General features: G+C 44.5%; 1 protein-coding gene and 1 long non-coding RNA gene across 2 annotated transcripts; one reads left to right on the top strand and one right to left on the bottom strand.

The window, feature by feature from the left end:
* The first annotated feature begins 927 nt into the window (after window positions 1–927).
* On the top strand, window positions 928–6,948 carry LOC106889356. The gene is made up of 3 exons (XR_001412297.1): window positions 928–1,060; window positions 6,303–6,720; window positions 6,822–6,948. It is a non-coding gene; the product is annotated as an uncharacterized LOC106889356 (long non-coding RNA).
* Window positions 6,949–22,010: 15,062 nt separating this feature from the next.
* On the bottom strand, window positions 22,011–23,801 carry LOC106889355 (C2 calcium-dependent domain-containing protein 4C-like). The gene is made up of 2 exons (XM_014944282.1): window positions 23,704–23,801; window positions 22,011–23,441 (listed from the first exon to the last, which is right to left on the bottom strand). Exon 2 carries the CDS (start codon window positions 23,384–23,386, stop codon window positions 22,085–22,087), a length of 1,302 nt encoding a protein of 433 aa, XP_014799768.1. The 5' UTR covers window positions 23,387–23,441; window positions 23,704–23,801; the 3' UTR covers window positions 22,011–22,084.
* Window positions 23,802–24,214: the final 413 nt, after the last annotated feature.

Raw genomic sequence — 24,214 nt, 5'->3', positions numbered from 1 at the left:
TAAAATAATAAAATAAGAAAAAGCATACAGAACTAGATTATGCCTTCATATTTCATAGCCCTGTGTGGGTCTCTCATGTAACACAAATTAGAACTTTTAAAAACAAAGGCCTTTATTAGAGTAGGTCAGGCTTTGTCAAGATGAATTAAAATGTATCCTATAGCGTGACCAGAGGACAGGAGAGTATTTTACAGAACAGAAGAGCTTGGCTGGATTAGCCCAGCAAATTGAAGGATGACAGGGATACAGCTTTTCTGCAGAGCTCACTAATGTTATAAAGGGAGAAGAGCTGGTGAGTCCAATGCTGGCAGAGGTGGACCTTGGTTGAAGATAAGGATCAGTCATCCAGAGAGTAAGGCTCTGGACAAGCTTTATAAAGGACACATCCTAGAAACCTGCAAAAATGGAAGTGCTCAACAACCCAGTTCCAAATTTTTACATTTCTCTTTAGCAATATATTTGTCCTCTATTGATTGTGTCTGTGTTGTGCACCTGGTAATCTGATTTGAAATTGTTAAAGCCATAAATTTCCCTGGAAATATCAGATAAATTGCCATGCTTTTTAATTAACTTGAATTAAAAAATTCTTGCTCTGTGACCAAGAAAGATTAAAAAAATGTTTCTTTTCCCAGGAAGCAGATCAAAGGCTTTTATGAAAGAAAGGGAATATTTCCTGAATGGTTCAAGTGCATAGCAACATGATGTAATTCAGAATAGAAGTGCAATTTATGAACGTTCCTCTTAACCTGAAGCTTGGCAGGAACTGCGCTTCCCTGGCAATTGGTAAGAAATGTGCAACTACTATGAAAGGAACAAGTTCCTTTAAAAGGAGGCAGTTTAGACTAACCAATAAGATTTTTAAGTGGCAAGACTGACACAGTAAGTCTTAAAAGTAAGATATTTTTACATGTTTTCAAGATAGAATGATGACCACAAGTGCCAGATGTGCTGTCTAATTGGTTTTGGCCAAAGAGCACATGCGCAGAGCAGCCATGAGGCATGACAGGAAATGGAACATGGGAATTCCAAGCAATTTGCTGTCCAGTCTTCCAGTCATCAGGTGAGTACTGAGAACTGTGTGATCCTGACAATTCCATATAGTGCAGTTTATAGATACATTTCAAAACTTAGTGCCTCTGGACACTAGGGTCTGAGACAATTCCTCTGAACAAGTCCCTGGAAAGAGAGACCCTCATGTAGGACTATCCTTCACCTCCTCCTCCACGATACAGCCCGATCCGTTTGTAAATATCTTTGGTGTAACCTTTTATTTCATGAGCCATCTTGTATGTACCATTTCCAATGAATCCTGTAGAACCTCTGGCAGGTTTTTTACTTTAGATGCATTTGGGGATTTTTTTATTCATTCTTATGGCTTCCTTTTGAGGGAATTTAATTCTAAAACCAGAGCTTATGCTCTTCTCTGTTTTTGTGATTTGGATGTGATTTTTTTGGAGGATGTTCGTTCACTTTGACAAGGCTCCCTTTGAAGTTTAGTTATACTACCTTCTTTGTGATTTGATCTTTTTGAAAGCATGTTAGATAGGGGTGCATGCATTTGAGTTTCTAATAAGAATTATTTAAATGCTCCCTGCACGGCTTAAGTTAAATTTCCTTTCAGCAAGCCTCCTCACTTGTCTGCCGTTATGAAATACTGTAGCGAATCTGGTTTTTTCCTTCTGAAGGATGATATTTGATGATAGTCTCTACTGCAAATCAAAACTATTCATTCATTTTTATTTATCTTGCACACTGGTCAGGAGTGTGTCAGGACTGACTTTTCATGCCGTGAGTCACTGGCTTCTTGAAGAAGGAAGCAATTACTCTGTCCCGTTCCCAGCGTGACATCTCCTCAACACGTCCAGGCAGTTTGAGTTTCTCAGTCTCACATCTGTTATCATTTCATGGTCACCGTTCAGATTTTATGAGGGATGATATTACCTCAGCTCCTCTCACTTCAAGCATAGCATTTGAATTCATAGGATTTCCATGCTGACATACTTAGCATTAAAAAACAAAACAAACCAAACCACAAAAGAAATATAGATCAAATAACAAAAAATTTTAAAAAACCCACAAGACTTACCAGTTTTTAAAACACAAAACTAGAGTTTGAAATATTTGGCATAGAACCTCCTTACGTACTCATTGGTACCTAACAGGTTTGTGACACCCTCCAGTTGCCTTTCCTTCTCTGTGAGCTCAGGTCTGTCCCTCAGTGTAGTGCTCACCATGAAAACTTCCTGTGCTGCTCCATCAGAAATGCTGGATGTGCACTTTCCTGGAAGATACTTATAAATAACTCTTTTGCTAATGCAAACGGAAACTGTCCAGTACCAAGCTTTTTTTAGACACTGATAAATAGGGCTGTCTCAATATTAGTCAATTGAGAGAATTAATTTTGGCTCTCACTAATGATGCTCCAAAATGGTTTCTGTGCAATCCTACTGAATCCGAGCTCTGGGCTTTTAGCTCTGTGCCAGCACGAGGGTGGGAGGGTGTCAGATTCCACAGACCAAGCTTCTCAGGACACATCCATGGAAATGCAGACTTCATGGCTATGCCTCTGCTGTTCCCCTCTGCCTTTTGGCTCAGCTCTCTCAGGACACATCCGTGGAAATTCAGACTTCATGGCTATGCCTCTGCTGTTCCCCTCTGCCTTTTGGGTCAGCTCTCCCTAATCTCAGGCTCTGTTTTGCACAGCAGCATAATCCTCACTCAGGCTTCTGAGAAAACCGCTGAATTGTGGGAAAGAGCTGTGAGACAGTATGTCAGCCAGAGCCAGACAAAATAAGAAAGATAAAAGCCACAGGCAGAGACAAGATTGTTGAGATGGGGAAGGTCACTTCCTGGAAAGGCATAGAGCCCTAAGGGAAAACAGGGAATCAAGGATGGCGACTCAACAGCTCTGAGTGTGAGCTTGTCCCAGGGGACAAGGAAGGCCCACAGTCATCCCCCCTCACTGCCAGGTCCCTGCCAGCTCTCCTTAGCCTGGGAACTTGTTAGTTCCACCTATCAACTGTGTGCATAAAGCAACAAATAATCGCTTTGTACCTTGAAGGTGTGTATATCCTGCTTGCAATGTCTCTCTGTATGCACTCAGAGCTGCCAGAGCCAAATGACACAGAGAATAAAGAGGGCACCTCCGGTATGTCAAAACCACCAGCTTGGAGAGGCTGCCTGGTGAGATGTCTTTCTCTGAATGGCAGTTCATACTCTGCATACAAGCAAGGAAAAAAACTGTTGGTGTTGAGAGAAAAGGAAAACAAACAAAAAAACCAACTAAAACCACAGCAGAACAAACACCTGATGGCCATTCACCATCTATTTCTGTCTGAGTATTAAGCTTTATGGCTTACCAGTTTATTAGAGCCACTGCCAGGAAGACATCCCATCCTTATAGCTGGTAGCACAGGACATGGAAGGCCAGCCTAGGAATCCTACTGCTGCTCAGCAGTCACGAGGTTAGACTGGTAGCTGCTGATCTGAAGCACCAGATAAGTTTTAAAGAGTAGCACTCTCATTTGCTTGCTTTATCTGAAGGCTCCTTAACCCGTGTGGCTGTGGAAAGTTTGTCACGTTTATCCACAAACCAAAAGGAAGTGGAGATCGATCTTTAATGTCAGACAGAAGCTGAATCACTGCCTAAACCAACATTAAGTACTTCATAATCTCTCAGTAAATTAGTTTTACCTTTTCATGGCATGAGAAAATGCCAATAAGCTTAGAAACAGGAAGTTGAAAATAAAGCATCAGCAAAATCATATCATTTGTTTAACGTAGTAGGAGGTAAAATTCAAGAAATTGTGGCAGACGTAATGTAATTATTTTTTCTTCACTTTCTTCCATAATTTGGATTTGAGAAATTCTTAAATGAATACATGTTACCTGCAGGCATTCATTGCTAACAAGCAGTGTTCGCCAGATTATCTCTAAGTGACTTCACCTGGGCTGCTTCTCCCCACCTGCCCCCAGCACTTGGACCAACCATTTCCCTCTCCCAAAATCCTTTAGCAATAACTTGTGAAACTTCCACTCCAGGAAAGATCTGGATGCTTCCTGCTATGGTGGCAATTGTGCTATGGTTAATATTATTCTTTTGAAATAGCTTGTTTTAGAACTTGACTTTCAGAAAACACACATTAAAAAAAACCAACACATAAATTCTATTTACGTGAATTTTTATCCTCAAACCCAATAAACTGGGTTTGCTGCTTGAAAAAAAAAAACACATAAATTCTATTTACGTTAAATTTTATCCTCAAACCCAATAAATTGGGTTTGCTGCTTGAGAAACTGCTGCTGTTGTTTGTATCCTTGCCTTGCCCAGTGCAGCTACAGTGAAATCTCCATTGCTTTGCTGCTTCTCCTAGTTTGACTCTCTTCCCTGCCTCTTTTCTCTTCTTTTGTCTTCTCAGAGCCCCAGTTCTTTGAGCTGTTTTCCTGCTGACTCCTTGGCCAGCTGGGCTGGTCCCCCCCAGCCAGCACCATCTTACAAGTGTCATTACCCACTCCTGCAGAGGGCTGTCATGTCCTGCCAGCTCCCTGAGGTGACCCTTCCCTCCCCTTGGCCTTCACTTCTTCTTCTCAGCCCTTCCCTCCCCTTGGCCTTCACTTCTTCTCACGCATCCATTAAGTTCTAGCAGGAGGATCAACATAAACAAAATATACAAGCTCTGTACTGGGGCCAGAAAAGCTTTGATTGGGAAGGTCTGACCTTACTTGTATTCATGGGCTGAACCAGGCTTAATTACTCTCTAGAGTTCGTGCACACACAGCTAGATCAGAAACAAGAAAAATTAATTTTATCAAGCGTGCATGAAACAGAGAAAACATACCCAGATTTTAGCAACTAAGATCTAAATCTGCACAGAGCATGTGAAAATTACGGTTCATCAAAGCTTTCAAGCTTGCGTGAGAACATCAAGAAGACAATCCCTGCTGCAGGAGCCATGCCAATGCTGGATTTCAATCATTTCTCCAAGCCTTTGGAGACAAAAAAGAAACCCCAAGATCTCATTCCTAAACTCATTCCTTAGAGAAGGCTGTGCTTTTTGATCAAAGTTTCTCACTAAAACGCAGCCTGAGGTTAACATTCAGGCTAGAAAACATGAGGCCAAACACTTAAAATTTGACAAAGTTACAAATTACTAAAATCCAGCTCTAATGACAGAAAGTGTCAAGCAATCTGATTTACCAGTGCTATGACCTACAGTTGTAATCAGCTTCTTAATGTTTCTGGTATCTGTGCATTACCTGGAGTGCTCCGGAGCCATTTTTCAAGAAAAGTTATAAAAAGAATCTATTTTTGTAGGTTATTTTTACACAGCTGTTTAGAGCATTAGACATTCACTTGGTGAAAGTACGTTAAATCAGCTTCACAAATATTTAATCAAGCTGCAGCACGACTTAAGTTTACTTCTGTCTTTCTGCAGAAAGCTAATAGCTGTGCCTGCTGGTTGCTGTAGTTACCCCTTACTGGAAAAGCACCCGGGCTGTTTGTCCCTTTGGCTCTGAGACTTCCTTCCTCTAGCTCTGTGTCAAGTAAAGTGGCAACTACAGCTTTTTAGAGAGTAAATCCACTATAGCCAGGTTATTTTACTGCTTTTCTGAAGCACTTTTTAGAGAGTAAATCCACTATAGCCAGGCTATTTTACTGCTTTTCTGAAAGGGTGGGGTTGGTTTTTTGAGGGTTTGAGGTAGAAGTGGGATGTTGTATTTGCGTTAGGGTTTGGGGTTGGTTTTTTTTTGTTTGGTTGGGGGTTTTTTTGTTTGGGAGGGGTTTTTTGTAGAAGTGGGATGTTGTATTTGGGTTAGGGTTTGGGGTTGTATTTTTTTTTGTTTGATTGGGGTTTTTTTTGTTTGGGAGGTTTTTTTTGGTTGTTGTTGTTTTGGGTTTTTTTAAAACAGAATACTATTCTAGAGTGCTGGAATAATAACTCCATATAGTTCATCTTTATTATAGTATATGCACTGAAATGAAAGCTCGCAGACTTTATGTCATGGGAGATAGAGTCGTCCCTTTCATTCTTGTGTAAATACTGTTAAAGCTGCTCAAAAACAAATCGGAAGAAATTTAAGCACTGCGTGTTGTTCCTGAAAGAGCTTTCCCAGGGCTTTCCCAGAAATGCAGTAAGTTTTTTTTTAATTCCAGCAATGACCATTCAAAGAGGGATGATTAGTTGTTTTGTAGGTTGTAGGTATTAAGTTTCTCCTCTTGTTCAGGCTTAATTAGATTGTTGACTACATCTGTCTGGGTATTGGCATTAGTGTGACTGAAAATGAGCTCTCTTCTCCTCCAGCCCGTGGTATTTCAGTGTGGAGGCAGCGTGTCGCTGCTGTGCAGGGCCAGCCCTGTAACACTGTACATGTGCCAGACTTGGGAAATAAAAGAGGCCTTGTTCTGCTTCAACGTCAGCCTTGTCCAGCATCACGCAGTGACACTTGGAGGCCTTCCAAGAATGTGTGTCACAGGCCCTGCTAGAGCAGATACCAAAGGAGCATAACTGCTGCACAGCTCTGCGCCCTAACAAGGTTCTCCTGTACATGCACGTTTGGAAAGTTACTGCTGAGTAAGGAAAGAACGTTTGAAGACACCTCTATCCAAGGACCTACATGAAATGCATGCTGTGGTGGTTTTTCCTAGTACCAAATTTAAGTGAAGAATATAATAGAAGTAGCAGAAGATGACATTTGCTTTAGGAGAGTACTGAGGAAAGGGTAAGCAGGATCTAATAAACATGACATGCTTGTTGAGGTGTTTTAAACAGCTACTCTACTTCACCAAGCCTCACCATACCTGTTCTTCTATGTCACTCCAGAAGCTACAATCAACATTTGAACAGATCACAGGGGGCTGGAAACCCTCTTTCCTGAAATGCAGCCGTGAGACTCCAGCTTCAGGGCCAACACACTACCTGCTGCAGAAGTTTATCTGGAAATAACTAAGATGGGTAAGTAAAATACTGATGAGGCGACAGAGGAAAAAGTGATAAAGATGATAGGTACAAAAGTCTTTTCATATCAGAAATAGCACAGAACTCCTCAGGCTGCAAAACACATCAGGCAATAGAGTAGATCTACAAAATCACAGGTGACAAGAACACAGTGAATAGGGAACAATTGTTCACTGTTTCTTCCAATGCAAGACCTTCACATCATCAGATGAAGCTAGTAGCAAGGTCAAAAGAAGGGGAGACACTTTTCCACAAAACACACAACTGAGGTATGAAGCACTTCGCTACAGGAATGAATGTTTACACCAGCACTCAAAAACTCTGTGACACGTTCGTAGGGGAGAAACCTGCCAGGTGTTATTAAACACAATGAAATGGTCTGCAGTCAGAGACCCCCAGAGCAGCTCTGTAGTCAGGGCTGTGCCACCTGAGCTGCTCTCACAGTCCTCCTTCACCAGTCACTATTGTGATGTCCTGCATCAACACAACATTGCACTAGAGGAGCTTTGGATTTCAGCAGGAACATGAGCATTCCTGTTTTCTGGCACAGCTGCCTTGCCTGCAGGACTGTAACCTGACGGCAGCATCTGTGGGCCATGTGGCTGCCTCACTGGGCAGCACGGTGAGCAGAGCACGGCACCACCACGCCTCTGAGTTCCCTCTATGGTTGCTTTGCTTTGAGCCTGCCACGTTTGTAGAGACAGAGAGCCAAGTTTTATCCTACTGCTATGTTTATTTGTAGTAATTTGCTCAAACATGGACTTTCACCATTAAAACATACCAGCATGAATATGCAAATAGTAAATCCCAGTCAAAAAGTAAAATTAGCAAGATGCCAGGTACCTTATCTCTCCTCTTCAGTTACATCGTGACTTATCGCAGTTGACATTTCGGTAAAGCTGTAGTAGCAGATCTGGATTTGAACATTCATAAGGAGAAGATGCAATACACCAGCTCTGATGTCAATAGAATGTCAGTCTCTTGTCTACTTCGTTCAGACTGAACTTAATGGCAGGAACTGCATTAATAGTCAACATAAGCCATCTGTTTAAACATGTGTGTTTTGAAAAGAACTGCCATGTACAATAAACATACTCAACTGTAATGACTCATATCTGTTTATGTGAAGTGAGGATTCGGCAATTTCCCCCACAAAAACATTAAATTACAGGTTAAAAGCAGTTTTATATCAAGTTCATATGTTTATGTGGCAGGTCCAATGGTCCGACAGTTTTGATGCAGTCTGGGAAGTCTGTTAACTGCAGAGCTGCTGAACCAAACTGTTTTGCCAAGCTTCCCTCCAGAACCTGTTGGGTAAGTCAGAGCTGCACGAGAAACACCAGCAGTTCCTGGGATTAAGGGGCTGACAGGCACACAGTTAGAGCTGCAAAGTGTTCTTCAATACATTTGACCAGGGAGCACCCGGAGGCAGGATACTGTGTCCCAGGTGTGATGCAGCAGTTAATTCCAAAACATCCCAAGTCAGGATGGTGGTGCTGCCAGCCTGGCTGGGTGAGATAAACACACTGATTATACATTATACTGATCTTCAACCCCTCATCTTGCATGGGAGGAAGCTTTTGCCCTCTCCTTTGCAGGCCAGAGCTGCTTCAAGCTGCTGACACAACACCTGAGAAATTACGTACCAAGGTGGGATAAGTCAGAAATATGCAACCTCCCATTTTAGCTGTTGGATTGACTCGGAAAAACAGGCTTTCATTCCTTTGTTCTTCCTTAAAAGTAACATTGAATATGCACTTACAAGAGCGAAACAACATGCCATTAGCTATCACTTGTGGTGTCATTTCTAAGTAAGCTTTGTTAAATTAATCATGACAATGCACTGCTGCCTGGACTTATTCAGCAGCAGCATAAATTATGAATCTGCTTCCATATGCACTGAGCAGGGATGCACAGCCTGGCTGCGTGCTTCCCACTCACACATACAGAGTGGAATTGTGCTACATTGATCATTCATTAATATGCAAAACGTTATGGGTGCCAATATAGAGAGGCTCAGAAACTGGAGGGGAAATGGCAGAGGAGAAAAAAAGTCATATGGGTTTAGAGTCACTCTTCAGAAAGACATTAAACAATTGTCTTCACTTTTAAAGTGCTGTCATTCTGGGTTATGCATTTGGAATTACCTTGAAGAAATAAACAGAAAGTTCCTTTCATTCAGGAAAGTGCTGAAGAAAATAAACAAGAGAGCCAAAAAATATCCACCACTTTTCTGTTCTTGCATCTGACAGACAAGAACCTAATTACAGAACCCTCAGTTAAAATACAAAACAAGAAGAAAGATTTTAAAATGTGGTTTATTCCCCTCAATCTTTCGAAGAACAGTCAGTTTTGGTCGCTTTATATAAAAAGGCCAGCTGGGTTGGGGCTTTGAGCAACCTGGTCTAGTGGAAGGTGTGTCTGGCCATGGCAGGGAGGTTGGAACTAAATGATCTTTAAGGTCCCTTCCAACTTGAACCATTCTATTAAAAAAATATAATCCAACTTCTCATCTCATTCTTTATATAAATCAGCATTTTTATATCCTTTTGTGCTTTGAAACTCATTATATTCTATTTAGACAGCAATGTTTTCTAAGTGCAGCTAGACATGGTTAATTTTTTTATATAACCCACTTTAACTGAAGTATGCTTTCATCACATACTGTAAGTCTTTTCTCGTTTGAGCCCTTAGTCCTGCAGCTTATGCAGTCAAAAATCTTGTTAATTTAAGTGTAATGAGCCAAGAAATGGTCCATGGCTGAATCCTACGCTGTGTACTGGTAATTTACTGAAGAGGCCTTCAGCCTTGTCAAATTATTTTCGTCAATATACTTTAAGCAGGGCAGATGCCAGACTTGGAGATGCTCAGGGTCAAAGGAAAGAGCCCACCTCTTACCTTCACAACTAAACCACAAAATAAGCTGTAATATCAAAGATGAATGCTCAAGTACTGGATCTGGAAATAGTTAACAGAGTCAAAGCCAATTTAGTTTTAAATAAAGCAATAATGATCTGCATTGAAGCTCACACTTTCAGTTTTACTCCAGATGCTCAGATATTACAGGTCCATTCTTCGGGTAGAATTGCCCTAGGAGAGGGCAGGGAGATGGAGATGTGAAGAAAGCTGAAGTAAAACAGGCAATCAGCTTTGTGCCAGAGAACACACCAGGGAGAAAAGAGTTTACTGTGTGCAAAGGAGGGAGATGGATAAAGACAATAATTTCCAGGAGAGAGAGAAAAAAATAGGGAGGTGATGTAGTAAAAGTATGAAAGACCTAGGGGTACTTACCTTTGAAACAGTGACAGCTGCCAAAAGAGCAAGGTATCAGCTAATAATAGGTCAGGTAAGACCTGGACTGCAACACAGCCATGTCATTACAGAATTTACCCTTGAAATAGTGTAGAGTGTTTTCTGTTTATTATAAATAATCTAATTTAGTAGCCATTGCTTGTCAGCCTGCCTGCTTAATCCTTCAGTAGTGGCTCCCACTACATCCTGAAGGGCAGCAACAACCACAGTTTGAAGCCGCTCAGTGTGCCCGGGAGAGCACTGGGGTGGCTGCCCAGAGAGGGCTTCTCCCAGCCCAGCATGTGGGGTGTTCACTGAAAGGGCACCTTTCCCCCTAGAACTATCAAATTGATACTATCTAATTTCAAAGTGAACAGAACTGATGGCACAAAATGGTTTGATGAAACCATGTGCAGGACACACTCTAAACATGTTGCACTCGGAGTTGTATTTTAGGAAGGATGTTGTTGTATTAGCCAGAATTGTTCTGCCTGTGCCATGGTTTTTATTTTTAATTTAAGGTAAGCTTTTATTGATTCAGTTTTTGCAATAGTGAAAAAAATATCTACCAGCAAGTGAAAAAATAGTGAAAATAATGTGTACCAGCAAACTAGTAAACACTGCAAGAAAAGGCGCAAGAATCCCTTAACCTCAAAGCATAAGCAGCAAACAATGAATCATCTGAACAGCTGCATTAAATCATAAATTAAACCTATGCATAACTCATGCCTGTGAGCTCTTCAAACACAGCAAATGTACCACGAACTACAGGAACCACTTGTGTTGGAACAATGTCCGCAGGCCTAGAACGCTGCCCTCAATTTCAGACTGCAAAGATGCAACGTTAAAACAGTCAAATCGGCCTTAAAACGTAGATATTTTAAGCTATTTCAGAGAGGTGTTCCACAAGCAGCAAGTTTATCTCGGTAGCAATAAGAAGAACTTAAGAAGCAAGGAGCAAAGCAGGAAAGCATTCACATATTTTAATAGGCTGCAGAAGACATCACTTCAGTCCATAACAACATCCTGACCCACTGATGCACCATCTGGGTTTAGTACACGGTCAACTGAAGGGATGTTATTCTGGTTTAAAGTTTACCAGGTGATTTCAAAAGGTCAGGGTCACAATTCAGTGAGTTCCACAAAGGCAACACTTTGAGACTTAACTACTTAATTGATTTCCTGCTACTTCTTTTTGCATTAAAGCAGGAACCTTTGCTAAGAACCACCATGCATTTTGTGCAGTTCCTACATGTCAGCGCCTCTATCAGCACCCTCAGGTGAAGCTCTTCACTGTTCTGTAAAGTAGGTGTGGAGAAGAATTATGTGTTTCTAAACTCTCACCTTGAATAAACTTTGCTGTCTAGAGGATGTGAATGTAGAGGAGTTTTAAGCAAGGCTTGGGGTTTGGTTTTTTATGTGTAGACCATAAATTATGAAATCTGCAAGTGGTTTCCAGGTTTTTCACACAGACAGTGAAACATAAAGCCCCTGCAGCAATCATAATGTGGCTGTACTTCTCAGGAGAACATTCTTATCTTTTCCTAAAAACAGGATTTTAAAAAGAGGTTCGTGGCCAGAATTGTGATTCACTGTAGTTGTGTTACAAATTACTGTGTTTGTTTCAGCAGCATTATTTGCAGCACAACTTTTATCCCAAGGAACTCTCAGAAGAAGTATTTTAGCTAGAACACCCAAAAATGACATGAAAGGGACAGGAAGGACTGAGCAGAGACCTGTACCCTCATTCTGAAGCTTTCTGCTGGGGCCAGCTCTGGCACCGACTTAACAAACAATGACAGTGTTTATCTACCTAATACAAAGATGGCCTGAATCAGATTAGACCTGCTTGTTTCTCTCTCTCTCAGCAGTAAATTGAGTGACAAATGTCTGCAGGCTGTAGAAACGGAGCCAAAAAACCCACACATAAGTGTCTTCAAAAGACACTTTATTGGGTTATTATAAGCAATGCAGATGTTATTTTCTCAAATGAGTCCCTTTGATTTCAGTTGCCCCTATTCCAGCTAGCCCTCTTTGCTGTGTACCCCTTTCAGGCACAGCAAGCCGCAGTCTGGGCACTTTGGGCTTCCTTTCCCCAGCATCAGGGCAAGCTGTTGCCTATTGATGGCTGCGGGGCTCCTCTGCCATCTACAGAAACACCTCTCTGGAGCAGTTCCCTTCTGAAACTGCAGACAGTTTGGGCTCTAAGATCAGACACAGAGAGGACAACGTGCCCTCCATTAAGATTCTTGTGGGAAACCTTACAAATAAGAGCACAGTGTGGCTTCTTTTTTGACTATTTCTGTCTTTAGCTTCCTGTACTGCTTCTGCTCTAAGCCTCGTTTGGAACTCAGGATGAGGGGAGGCCATAGAAAGCAATATCTTATTTAGCAGATCAAGCAATATGTAGGCAAGATTTCCATTAAGGAATGTATCCATCCATTTCTTTTCACTGTTAGGAGAGTCACCAAGTGATTTGACTGGTACAGGTGAGAAATAACAGCCGCACAGGAAGCTGGTTTTGTGTATCTGTTACCTTAAATTGCATGTTGCTCATGTGACTGAGGCAGGGACATCCCCTCCTACAGCTTGTCAAAAGGGTTATCCTCCTAATACCACCACTGTGCCTGACCCAGCATTGTTTTCTGCCCCAAGGGTAGACTCCCTTTGCACAAAATGTAAGCAGGATCAGATCACAGGTATTTGTAGTACTTTAAGAAAGACAAGATGGGTGAGGCATTTTATATTACATTTTTGGCATTAGCAAAACATATCAGCAAAACACATATAAGCAAAAAGTCACCTCCTGTACTTGGAAGGTGAAACTGGATAAAAGGAACAAGGAAAGTGTGGTTTGAGGAAGCAAAGAAGATGGAGCCAGACTCTTCTCAGTGCTATCAGAAAGGACAAGAGGAAATGGGCACAGACTGAAGCACAGGAAATTGCAGTTGAACTTAAGACAACACAAGAGGAAGAAGAGGAGAAAAACCCCACAACCTTTTTTACTCAGAGTGGCCAAGCCCTAGGACAGGTTGCCCAGAGAGGCTGTAGAGCCTCCATCCTTTGGAGATACTAAAAATCCTGAGCAACCTGCTGTAGCTGGCCCTGCTTGGGGCAAGGGGTTGGCCCAGGTGATCTCTGGGTCCCAGACAGCCTCAACTATTCTGTGATTCTGAAGGTGGCAAAAAGTCATGAGCCAATGCCATAACACAGACTGGTTTTCTTTAGAAAAAAGAGTTCTTATCAAGAAAAAGTGGGCTATGAGTGGTACCCAGTCTTCAAACAGCATTTGCTTACAACACAAACACTGAGTGGAAATGTAAATAAGGGGAGCAGATTAGCTCCATACCAATACTCCCAGACCCGCATTTCCAGTTTTCTACTTTATCAGGTTTTTTTCCATTAACTTCCCTGAGAGTGTGCTGCATTGTGTCCTTCAAAAAGGTCCCACAGATTAAATATCCCTTTTTATTCATGCAATTCTCAAGTGTTCTGCTTCTGTGAGCTGCTTGTCACTGAAGCCTCATCTTTTCCTGTAACTTCCAAGAGTGATAAATCATTCCTGCCAGCTGGATGTTATGTTTGTTGTCCTCGAACTTCCAACCAGTCCCATCCCTGATGCAACCTTAACTCATTTGTTCCTAATAAGGTATCTTTAAAACAGGTGGCTAAAGGAAGACGTGCATTTTTAGAACAATACAGAAATATTCCAGATGCTTCACATACCTCTTCATCTATATTTACTAGATGTGCCCGTTCCTTTCCAATAGAAATATTTAGGACAAGTCTTAGAAAACTCACTATGGAATTAGATTTGTTATTAAGTTTTATGCAGACTTGGATAATGTCCAGTGCTCCCAGTGGGTTAGGAATAGCTCTCCGTTTTACCAGCTTTTTCATACTAATGGTTTTGTTTCAGATTCCTCCGGATGAAGTACATACCCCAGGAAAGCATCCTGCCACAGAGGCAGGTGGGCTAATAACAAGCTGTAGAATAGTTTAGGAACTTTTCTGAACAGAAATCAGATGGTTTAACTTAAAAATAAAAATGCAGAATTATTTCTCAAGTGTATTGCATGCTCTGTCAGAGCAGAGGGGTAACCACCCTGTCTGAGGAGATGTTTCTGGAGCCAGTGGCACCTACTTGGATACTTTCCTTTGCAGGACCCACTTGAGAACACCTCTGCTGCCAACCCAACCATCCTCCCTCAACAACGAGCACACGGGGCAGAGAAACAACACTTACCCCTGGACTTTTGTTGGCTTAGTTGACAACAAGATCAGCCGTTGCTCCACAGCTCTTTCACAGGTAAAAGAAGACTCACTACCTCTGGGCAAGGGGAGGGGGAAGAGGTATTTGCCTGGAAACTTGGTCATTAGGAAGCAGGATTTAAACTGTGAGGTATATCCACCCCTTTCTCAGTAATCCCACTGCATGCAGCTTCTCATAAATTAATGCTGTTTCCTAACAATGTTTCTAACTGTAGCCAGACTTTGACTTGTACTGTTGAAGAAAATTAATTTCAAGAAGTCAGTTCCACAATCCACACTAGTTCAGGAAATCACATCATTTTGTAGATACAAACAGCCACTGGGCAATCTTGCAGTATATCAGAGCCCTGTAAATGCACCTTGCAGCTAGGTTATATTTTGCTCTAACCTTATTTTGAGAACAAAGTTAGTCAGGTCTCGTGTTTGGGAAAATTCGGGATGCAAACCTTGCAGGTGGCACCTTCTGAGCCCCTGAGAAAGGGAGGCTCCCTGATGGAGGTGGCATTTGCTTCCACCAGCCCTATGCCCTGAGATCAGACAGGGGGTGTGAGTCCCAGGAACCACTCACCTGTGCCATCAAATGAGACAATCTCGTGCTGTGAGCTGCTTGTGCAAAATCAGCTCTCCTTACAGGCAGCAATGAGCCAAGAGACCGTTTGACACTGACCAAGTAATATCACCGTGGATTTGAGGCTCCAGCCCACTGAGGGACATGGTGTTACCACCATGCAAGTTGCTGGGTTGTGCTTTCTCCCCACAGAGGATGAACTCCCAGCCTGTTCAGCTGTTTCAAGATTTGAACCAGTGAATATCAAGCCCAGAGCTGGGCTAACCGAGCTTAGATCACATGTCTGAAAAAACTCAGCTATGATTTGGAAAAACTTTTCTTATCTACTAAAAATCATCCATGGAGGCGTGACTCTCCTCCTTCCCCCACAGACCAACTGATCCAAGACCGCACAGCTGAGTCACTGGCTTGAATCAGCTTTGACACTTCAGGCAAGCTAATTAGGGGTGTGAAAGTCAGCATTTACCACAGTCACTTTTTCATCATCGGTGGCATTGCTTTTGCCAACACTCAGCATGAGCTATTTGCCTTTAACAAGCTTTACCAAGCGATTCCACCCCCTCCACCCCCAACCCCTGACTTGGGCTCCAGGGTTTAGTCTCAGCTTCAGCACAGCTCCCTGCAGCCGGGGCAGCAGGTCCTGCTGAGCCTGTCTGACACCACAGCTTTGTCACACCGCTAAAGTACACGCAGGAGCAGCGCTGGGGCCTCCGGCTCGGCTGTAGCTCTGGCATCCAGCACTGCAAAAGCCAGCTGTGCCCAGTGCCCAACTCCTCCTGCAAAATTTAATGCATGGGATCCCAGCAGAAAGCAATTCTGGCAGGTACAGCTTTGCTACGGGCACCAGGCTGCCAGTAGGGGTCAAGTAACACAGGCTTACAGCCAGGGGATCTTCTAGAATCACAGTTACATAAATTAAATAATCTGGTGAAATCAGAGTTGGCTCCGGCTTTTCAAGACAGCATATTGCTATTACATCTACTGGTACAGGTTTATTGCTCACTGGAAACAGCTAATCGTTAGCACAGGAAGGTTTGACACCAAAAAAACCCAACAAACCCAACCAAAAAACCCCAACCAAACCAAAACCAAAACCCACACATCAGAACAAAGCCAAAACCGAAACAAACCAACTACAAATCATCAAAACCAGAGCAAAGAGTGAAATTAAATGGTTTCAGCTCCTGGAACTGCACACTTTTAGAAAGAGATGATAGAAATAAGTGTGAGAATTCATGCAGTGCTATTCTAAGCTACCTCATCTCATCCTTTGCCTCTGCACATGAGAAAATGAGCACCTTTAACATAAGCCTCTTACCCGAGTGCTTTTCTCAGTGTTTCTCTCTCGTTATGTTAAGACAGGGAAGAGCTCTTCCTCACAGGCAGCTGAGGACCATGGTGAGACAGCCATATGAAATCCACAGCGGGCAGGGATGCAAGCGTTGGAAAACAGAACTTGTGTGACCTCCTGTGCTCCACAGCAAGAGTTTAAATAGATGGGCTCCAACTTCCTTGGCTCTTCAACACAGCTGTGTAATGAAGCCCAGAATTTTGGCTGGTCCTCTCACTAAAAAGAAGCAACTGAAAGGTTTTTTCAACTGACTTTCTCTCTCACCTTGTGCTTCTCCAAATGCTTCCTGATATTGCACTAAAAAGGCTGAGAAATGGAACTAGAGAAGTCATTAAGATTTAAGGAGGCAAGCTGGAAAATCTTGTTCAGTGCTTTCCTGCCTAGTACACGCAATGCTTAGCAAGGTCAGGTTCTCACTGTACCACTCAGGATTGCTAATTCTGCAGCATTAGAACATCTACAGCCAGAACACTAGAACATTTACAGCCAGAAATAGAAAAGTAAGAGCAAAAGGAGTAACAAAAGTGGAAGACAGTTCTCTGGTTACCTGTGGTGGTATCTAAGCAGAAGAGGCTGTTAATTCATCTCACTCCTGTCTGTTGGACCCTTCCTCTCATCTCCAGGACTCTGCTCCGTTCCCAAGACCTCACCCCAATGGCCATATACCACCAGCAACCTGGGCTGGAGCCATTTCTGTTCCTGAACGGGAGCAAAAAACTACTGCAAGCTCTTTTCCTCTCATGAGGGTCCCCTAAATGCAAAGAACCAGGAGCACAAACCACACGAGTGGCTCAGCAACCCCAATGGAGGCAACCCCAACGAGCCGGCACACGGAGAAGGAGGCAGCCCCTTTTCACCTCTCTGCAGGCAGCAGGACACTGTGCCCAGACCAGGCTGAGGTCGGGGTTTGGGCCTCTGGAGCTCTGTCCCCTCCTGCCACCCGTGTTCTACAGCTGTCACCTCGACCCAAAGCAGGTTAGTTCACAGACACTCTGCAGCATTCAACTTCATCTGACCTCTGCTATGAGGACGGACTGTTCAGCATAGTTTTAGTCTTTTCTTCTAGGACACTGTTAATAATGACATTAGAGTGCATTCCAGTGACAGTCACCAGCATTGTCTGTATTGAAATGCCATCTCATTTAAATATGCTGATTAATCTGACGTGCTTTTTTTTTCTCCAGAGCATATAGTAATGGAAAACAGATAGCATCTAATTAGACCATTCATTTTCTGAGCGTAAGGCCACTGTTTGTTTTAATCAAACATCCTGCTGCAAAAAGCTATCAATAGATGTGACTCATTACCTTTCCTGCCTCGGCCAAATATCGTGCCCAACAATTCAGCCACCTGTGCAAGCCAGGAGATCTCTAACCTGGATGCAGGCATCTGCCCACCTCTGAAGCCATCAGCAGCCGCTGGAGAGCACGAGGACATGCCAGCGAGGACACGGCCTGTGCCTCCCCACACCCTGCAGAGAGGTCCTCACGCTGAGCAAACGACTCACAGCTTTCTCCAGGACAACTTGCCCAGCCTGGGGGAAGTAGCCTGGCAACCCAAAGACAGGCTTTTTGCACGTTTATACATTCATCTAGCTGTTCTTTCTGCAGTTCTCTGAGGGAACTAAAAAGTACCCACAGCAATTAATAGTTAGGCTAAAAACTAGAAGTTTTGTCTGTTAGGCCCCATCATAAGTTCAGTCTTTCACCACAGTCACTAGGGCTGACCAAAGCGCCGAGCTGCAGGCACAGAAGCACCAGCCTCCTCCAGAAGCCCCCAAGGAGGAGGAGGTGGCACATGGAGCCGACTCAGGTGCCATTTCTGGCAGTGCCTCTCCAAACCCGGCCTGAGAAATGGGAGCAGCGTAGAACAAACAGTGCAATAAATGGAATTTGATACTGCAGTCACTGTGCTGCCTAATCCCCAGTCCACACGTCTGTCCTGTCAGGCTTTTTAGGTCATAGATATTGGCATCCCTTGGCAATATTCCTGAACTTTACCTGAAAAGCAGCACAGTTACAGGAATTGCATTTTACTCTGCCGTAACTCAGTACATTGCACCACAAACTGTATTTGAGTATAAACTGTGGGGATTTCTAGAAGAAAGAAAACCACCAGACTTGCTTTACAGTAACGTTTGTGCCGAACTGAAGAGGCATGCCTAAAATAACTGGGTTTGAAAAGGCCAGCACAAGTAGTACTTCCAGTGCAGCTGAAACAAATAATATTTGCTCAGCAAAACGTGAGTCCAGGATCTTGGCAGAAAGAACTTATTTTCCTCAACCAATTGTCAGGGTTCTTTTTTAAAATGGAATTAAGAGGTCATCTTCCAACCAGTGAGTGCCACTGAACACAGCTCCCCCAAAACAGGAGTCTTGCTTGAGTCATTTACGCTACCGTATTTTTACCATATTTTAGAAGTTCGGAAAAACTTCTAAAGAGAGTCTTCCTGAACTCTGAGCACTTGTTTGCTAATGCCAGGAGGCAGATTTTCTTCTTGCTGTTGACTCTCATATAAGCATTGAGGCATCATGAGTTTTTCCAGGCTGATGTATTGAGTTGCCTTCTTGTTTGCTTATGCAGGTGCTTTACGTAATAGCCCCAATACGGCTGACGCTCTCAGAAAGCAGCTGCAGCACAGGCAGCATTGTAAGAGTTCCCAATAACAGCTTAGGTGACCTCTAAGAGCACAAGAAAACAAGTCACACGCCCTCTAATATTCCAGCAAATTGAAGCATTCAAATTGCATTATGACTTTGCATTGCTAATAAGAACACCCTGATAAGCAACACCCCAAAACTCAAAAGGGATCAAACGCCCCAAAATGTAAAACGACACACTAAAATGGGGAGATGGGGGAGACACCACCAAAGCTGTTTTCCATCCAGTGCTATAGTCACACTTAGTCCTGAGGCTGACCAATGGAGCTGAGTAGGTGCTTAATTAAAAGGTCATATATTAAAAAAAGGAAATTATCAAGAAAAATCTGAACTTACATTATTTACCAGAGAAACACACAAAGAAGGTCCAGCTGTCCATCCCAAGCTTAAACTCTCCCTTTGACTCAGGTCTGCAAATCTTCTGCCGTTTTCAGCCAAAGGAGCAAGTGACCCTCCAGCAGGAAGACCTACCAGCAAATGTCTGTAAGGAGGCTGTCTCAGAAGTAAGTAATGGTTTAAAGACCCTCCAAACCAGCTCAGTTTTCTTTCAATCAACCAAAGCAGCAGCCTTCACCTCTTTAAATACCTGACTAGATGAGCCCAGCTGGAAACTTATTTTCCTGCCATAGGAAGGGAGAACTTTCTCCAAGGACTTAACTCCTTCCCTGCCTGATGAAGGATGAAACTTTACAAACGCTTCTCTTTTATGCCAGTAACTACACTATGCCCACCAGCCCGCAGAAGAGAAGGCTCAAGGAAGATCTCATTGATGTGTATGAATATCTGATGGGAGGGAGTGAAGAGGATGGAGCCAGACTCTTCTCAGGGGTATCCAGGGAGAGGATAGGAGGCAACGAGCACAAACTGAAATACAGGAAATTCCACTTAAGCAGAAAGAAAAACTTTTCTTTCTCCATGGGAGTACACCTGTGAAGAGACCTTCAGTCCCAAGAACTAAAAATGTGGATGAGCGATGAGCCTGAAGTGGGAGCCTCTGCCCTCCTATGCAATAACCAACTAAATAGGCTTCATTTTTTGCAGCGCTATTGATTCTTCCTTGAAGTCACATTTTTTAATTTCACTTCTCCCCACTTCCTTTAGGTTTTCCCTTAGAGTCATTTTGCCCAAACTCAAGGGTACAAGTGTCAGTGCGTCACCTGCAGCTGCGCAGCGTGTCAGTACATTTAATTCCTTCCTTTAGCACAAAGGGATTATTATTCCATTTGATTCTAATCAGCTTCTGGGAATATACCCAGCCATTCTCCTGTGCAAGTTGTCCTTTGTACAAGGATTCTGTTTTTAGAAGCACCTCACGTGAGCTGGATGAAGGATTAGCAGTGGGTATTTCCGAGCACTGGTGGTCACAGTTACCATCCTTTGGGCTTTTTCTGCTATCAGAAGGACAAAAAAAAAAATAAAAAAAATCCATCCTGCAGCACTTAAGTCTGAAGCAGAATCAAATGATTCAGTGGCCAAGCAATACCAGAACCTCCCATGAACAGCCCCATGATTTACAGGCAGTTGAACTCTTGCCAGAACAGGGCAGGGGGAGGATCTGCTACAGATCTTTTTGAAAGAGCTTTTAAGCTGCAGATTTGGCACCAGGGAGGCCTCACAGGGAACACAAAAGAAAACCTTCCTTTTCTGTGCCCCACGCTTGTGCGGGTTGCTCCTCCATTAAGGCTTATCTACCTTTCCCATAATGAAGCCTGCAACTTAATCAAGGGAGGCAGCAACAGGCCTGGGCTTTGAAGACAGTTTCTGTCTCCTCCTACTTGCACAGCTGCAATTTCTACAAGTTTATTTGTTATACCTAGCCCTCCCGTCCATCTCAACAGAAAAAAATACATATTTTAAAAAAAAAGGGAAGGTGGCCTCTAGCATGCAGGAGCTCTACATCTTTGTATTTCTTGTAGCGTTAAAGCAAGAGCCTTAGCCCCCCTCCATTTGCTGGTACAGAACAGAGAAAGATTGTCCTAGTTTTATCGCAACACCTTGCACAAGGTGTGCAGCAAGTCACGAGCTGGAGCAGGAATTCAACCCAGAGATTCCAAACCATCCTTTGCCCTTACCGTACTGATACATTATCCTATCTGCTTCCCTGGGAGAAAGGATGTGATAGCTGAACTGGTGAGGGTTATAGCTCCAGGGTGCATTCCTGACCAAAACACAGTCACCTGGCAACTTCACCCTGACAGCTGTGAGCTCAGCCCCAGGAAGGAGGGTAAATGAGGATGCTGAGTGTGCCCAAGCAGTCGCCCTCTCCACAGCGACTCCAGGCAGGAGCCACCACCGTGTTGACAGTGTAGGTCTGTAGAGAGAAAGAGGGCCCTGTCTGCAGTGGCTTTCAGCTGCTGCTCAAAAGCTGATCTTGTTGTCCTAAACAAGCTTATACCTGCTTTGGGAGTCCAAATCCTTCACCCTCCTTGTAGGAGAAGGGTTGATTCCCAAACAAACTATACATCTCTCTCTCTCCCCCTCCCTGAACACAGGACGCATTAAAACATTCATTTATGTGAATATGAGTGCTGTCAAAATGGCCTATTTAACTGCTGTTGTACCCGGGAGCTGCTACAGAGTTCAGCACCCCCCGTGTGCACATGCTGTGTACCTGCTCAGGGACCAGAGCGAGTGAAAAACAACCCTCCCGTGCCCTGAAAGCCATAAACAAGAACAGCTTGGACTTGGTAACTGCCTAATCCTTTATCCTAAAGGCAAACTAGCCCTTCTGCCCTTTTCTCCTGTTCCACAGGCAGAAGGTCTGCTCCACAGCCACCTTTTAATTTAACAGCAAATGTCTCCCAGTTTGAAGTGTTAAGCAGCAAAATAAGGCACAACAGCACGAGAGTAATACCAAAATACAGTGCTTTAAGGTATCCTTAAAAAAAAACACAAAAAAAAAACAGAAAAAGAAAATCAACGCAAAACTTTATTTAGTAGAAAAAGTTTCAGAAGACAAAATTAGTCTGTTTGAATATTTGAAGTATTACAGTGACAACACACTCATTAAAGACAATTCCCGTTCTCCTAAAGTGTAATCCCGTTTCATACTGCACCCTTTGTTCATTGCTTTCATCCTCACAGAGAGTCTGTAAAGCTCTTCTTCTGCAATGCCATCGAAAAAGAAGTCCTCATTGAAGATGGGATTTCTGCTTCTTTTTATAACAGTGCTTCTCTGCTTCTGAGCTTTCCCTGGCACCAGGGAGAAGGTGATACAGCAGTTTATGTTTTTGGGCTCTACAGAGTCATCATATAAACCCTCTGCACTGATCAGCCGGATCCGCAGCCTTTGGTTTTCTGAGCAGTACTCAGCTGACAGCCTCAACACGCCTCCCTTGTCCATCACCACCGTGCTCTCTCCCACTAGTCTCTCCCGGCTGCGGGCCAGGTCCAGGGGGAAGATGGGAGAGCAGGACACGCTACAGCTCCGGGGGGCAATCAGCCCTTCTGAGGCCCGCCTGATGGCACTGGGACTGTTATCCGTGGAGCTGCTCTCCTCTGTAGAGAGGGAATTGTTTCTGGCCACGCTGGATTTGTTCTTGGCTTTCAGTGCTCGGCAGAGCAACCCCTCCTGGCTTTGTGTTTTGATCAGGGAGCAGGATCTGGGAGGTGACCTGTTGAGAAGCGGAGAACTGAAAGGAGAGGAATCGCTGGAGGAGGCGGTGTCGCTGTCACACGCGCCCTGCCTGTGCAGGGAGAGGTGCTTGGGAGGCAGCCTCACGGAAGCAAAGCTGATGGCAATGGGATTAGACATGCTCCCTTTGCCACTGAACGTGTTGGCTCTGGATCGAGACAGCATCAGGCTGGGCAAAGCACCGCGTGGGTCACCGTGGAAGATGGACTCCTTCCTCCTGGTGTGGGGACTCTCCAGCAAAGTGCAGAAGCCATAGGAAGTGGGGGCTCTGGGGAAGTGAGGCAGGGAGAGCGCTGCTTGGGACTGGGGGTCCGAGTTAGTGCTTTCTTCCTCCAGGGCTGGGATCTCTTCAGCACTCTCCACCTGAATGAGATGTGGCAGAGAAGAGCTGGGGCTGTAGTCAGAAGAATTAAGAACTGCATCCTCTGAATTGTGGTGCTGGCGGGAGCCAGTGTCCTTAACAGGGCCAGAGCTGCTCAGCCTGGGGGGAATGCAGAATTCAGGGATCCTGTCAGGGGTGAGCACATTAGGAAAAGCAGCAGCTCCCAGTCGGGCTTTCTCAGGCAGATTTTGGCCAGGCGGCAGCCCCAGGAAGGAGGAGCAAGTGAGGTTTCCAGTTTCATGTGATGTTCTGATCTTCTCAAAGAACCACATCACTGCAGCTGGGCAGGAGTTCCTCAAAGGGGAAGAGCTTGAAGTACAAATCCACCTGCGGACACAGAGAGATGCAAAAGTGCATTAACACCCTTCTTGGACACGCTGCAGCCAAGCAAGGCACAGAAGTTGCCACTCAAGGCTGGACTGGCACAAGCCCAGTCAATCCACGGGGTCAAAACAGCCTCTGCCCGGCACGCTACCTGAGCACAGGCAAGGGGACTTCGCCACAAGAACAGAACTAAACCGCTCTGCCCGGGGAAAACGTCCCTCCTCTGACAAACCCCACCGTGTCTCTCGCCTCGCAGAGGACGTACCTTGTGGAAGCACAGCCAGCCGTTCTCTCTCTCCGGCCGTTCTCTCTCTCCAGCCGCCCCCGCTCGCTGCTCACCGGCTCCGGGCACCCCCGGTGGCTGCAGACGGGCACCCCCGGTGGCTGCAGACGGACACCCCGCCGCCCGCCCCGGGCCGCCCCTTTTCTAGCGGCGCCGGGCGCCTCCCACCCGCGCTGCCGGCGGGGGGGCCGCCACCTCGCCACGGGAGGGACCTGCACAACGAGCCTTTCGCGGAAAAAGCGCCGTTTGACGAACGCCCCCGGGGAGCAGCGGCTGCGCCCGGGACGGGGCTGCCCTCGCAGGGGTGGCCGAAGCCACCCGTACCCCAGGCAGCCCCTCCTCCGTCCCCCGCTTCCCCTTTTCTTTTTGATTCGTATCTATTTACAGAGGCGTCCCGAGGTGCTTGGAGATTAACTAACAAACCCCGGACAAAGGCAGAATTGTCTCCGTGCTGCTTTGCTTCTGGGGCTCCTGGCAGGTGTCCAGCATTAGA

The sequence above is a fragment of the Calidris pugnax genome, unplaced genomic scaffold (assembly GCF_001431845.1).
Source record: "Calidris pugnax isolate Ruff unplaced genomic scaffold, ASM143184v1 scaffold70, whole genome shotgun sequence".
In the NCBI taxonomy this organism is placed as follows: Eukaryota; Metazoa; Chordata; class Aves; order Charadriiformes; family Scolopacidae; genus Calidris; species Calidris pugnax.
The sequence above is the reverse complement of the archived record's forward strand: the minus strand, read 5'-3'. Positions and strand labels throughout refer to the sequence as shown.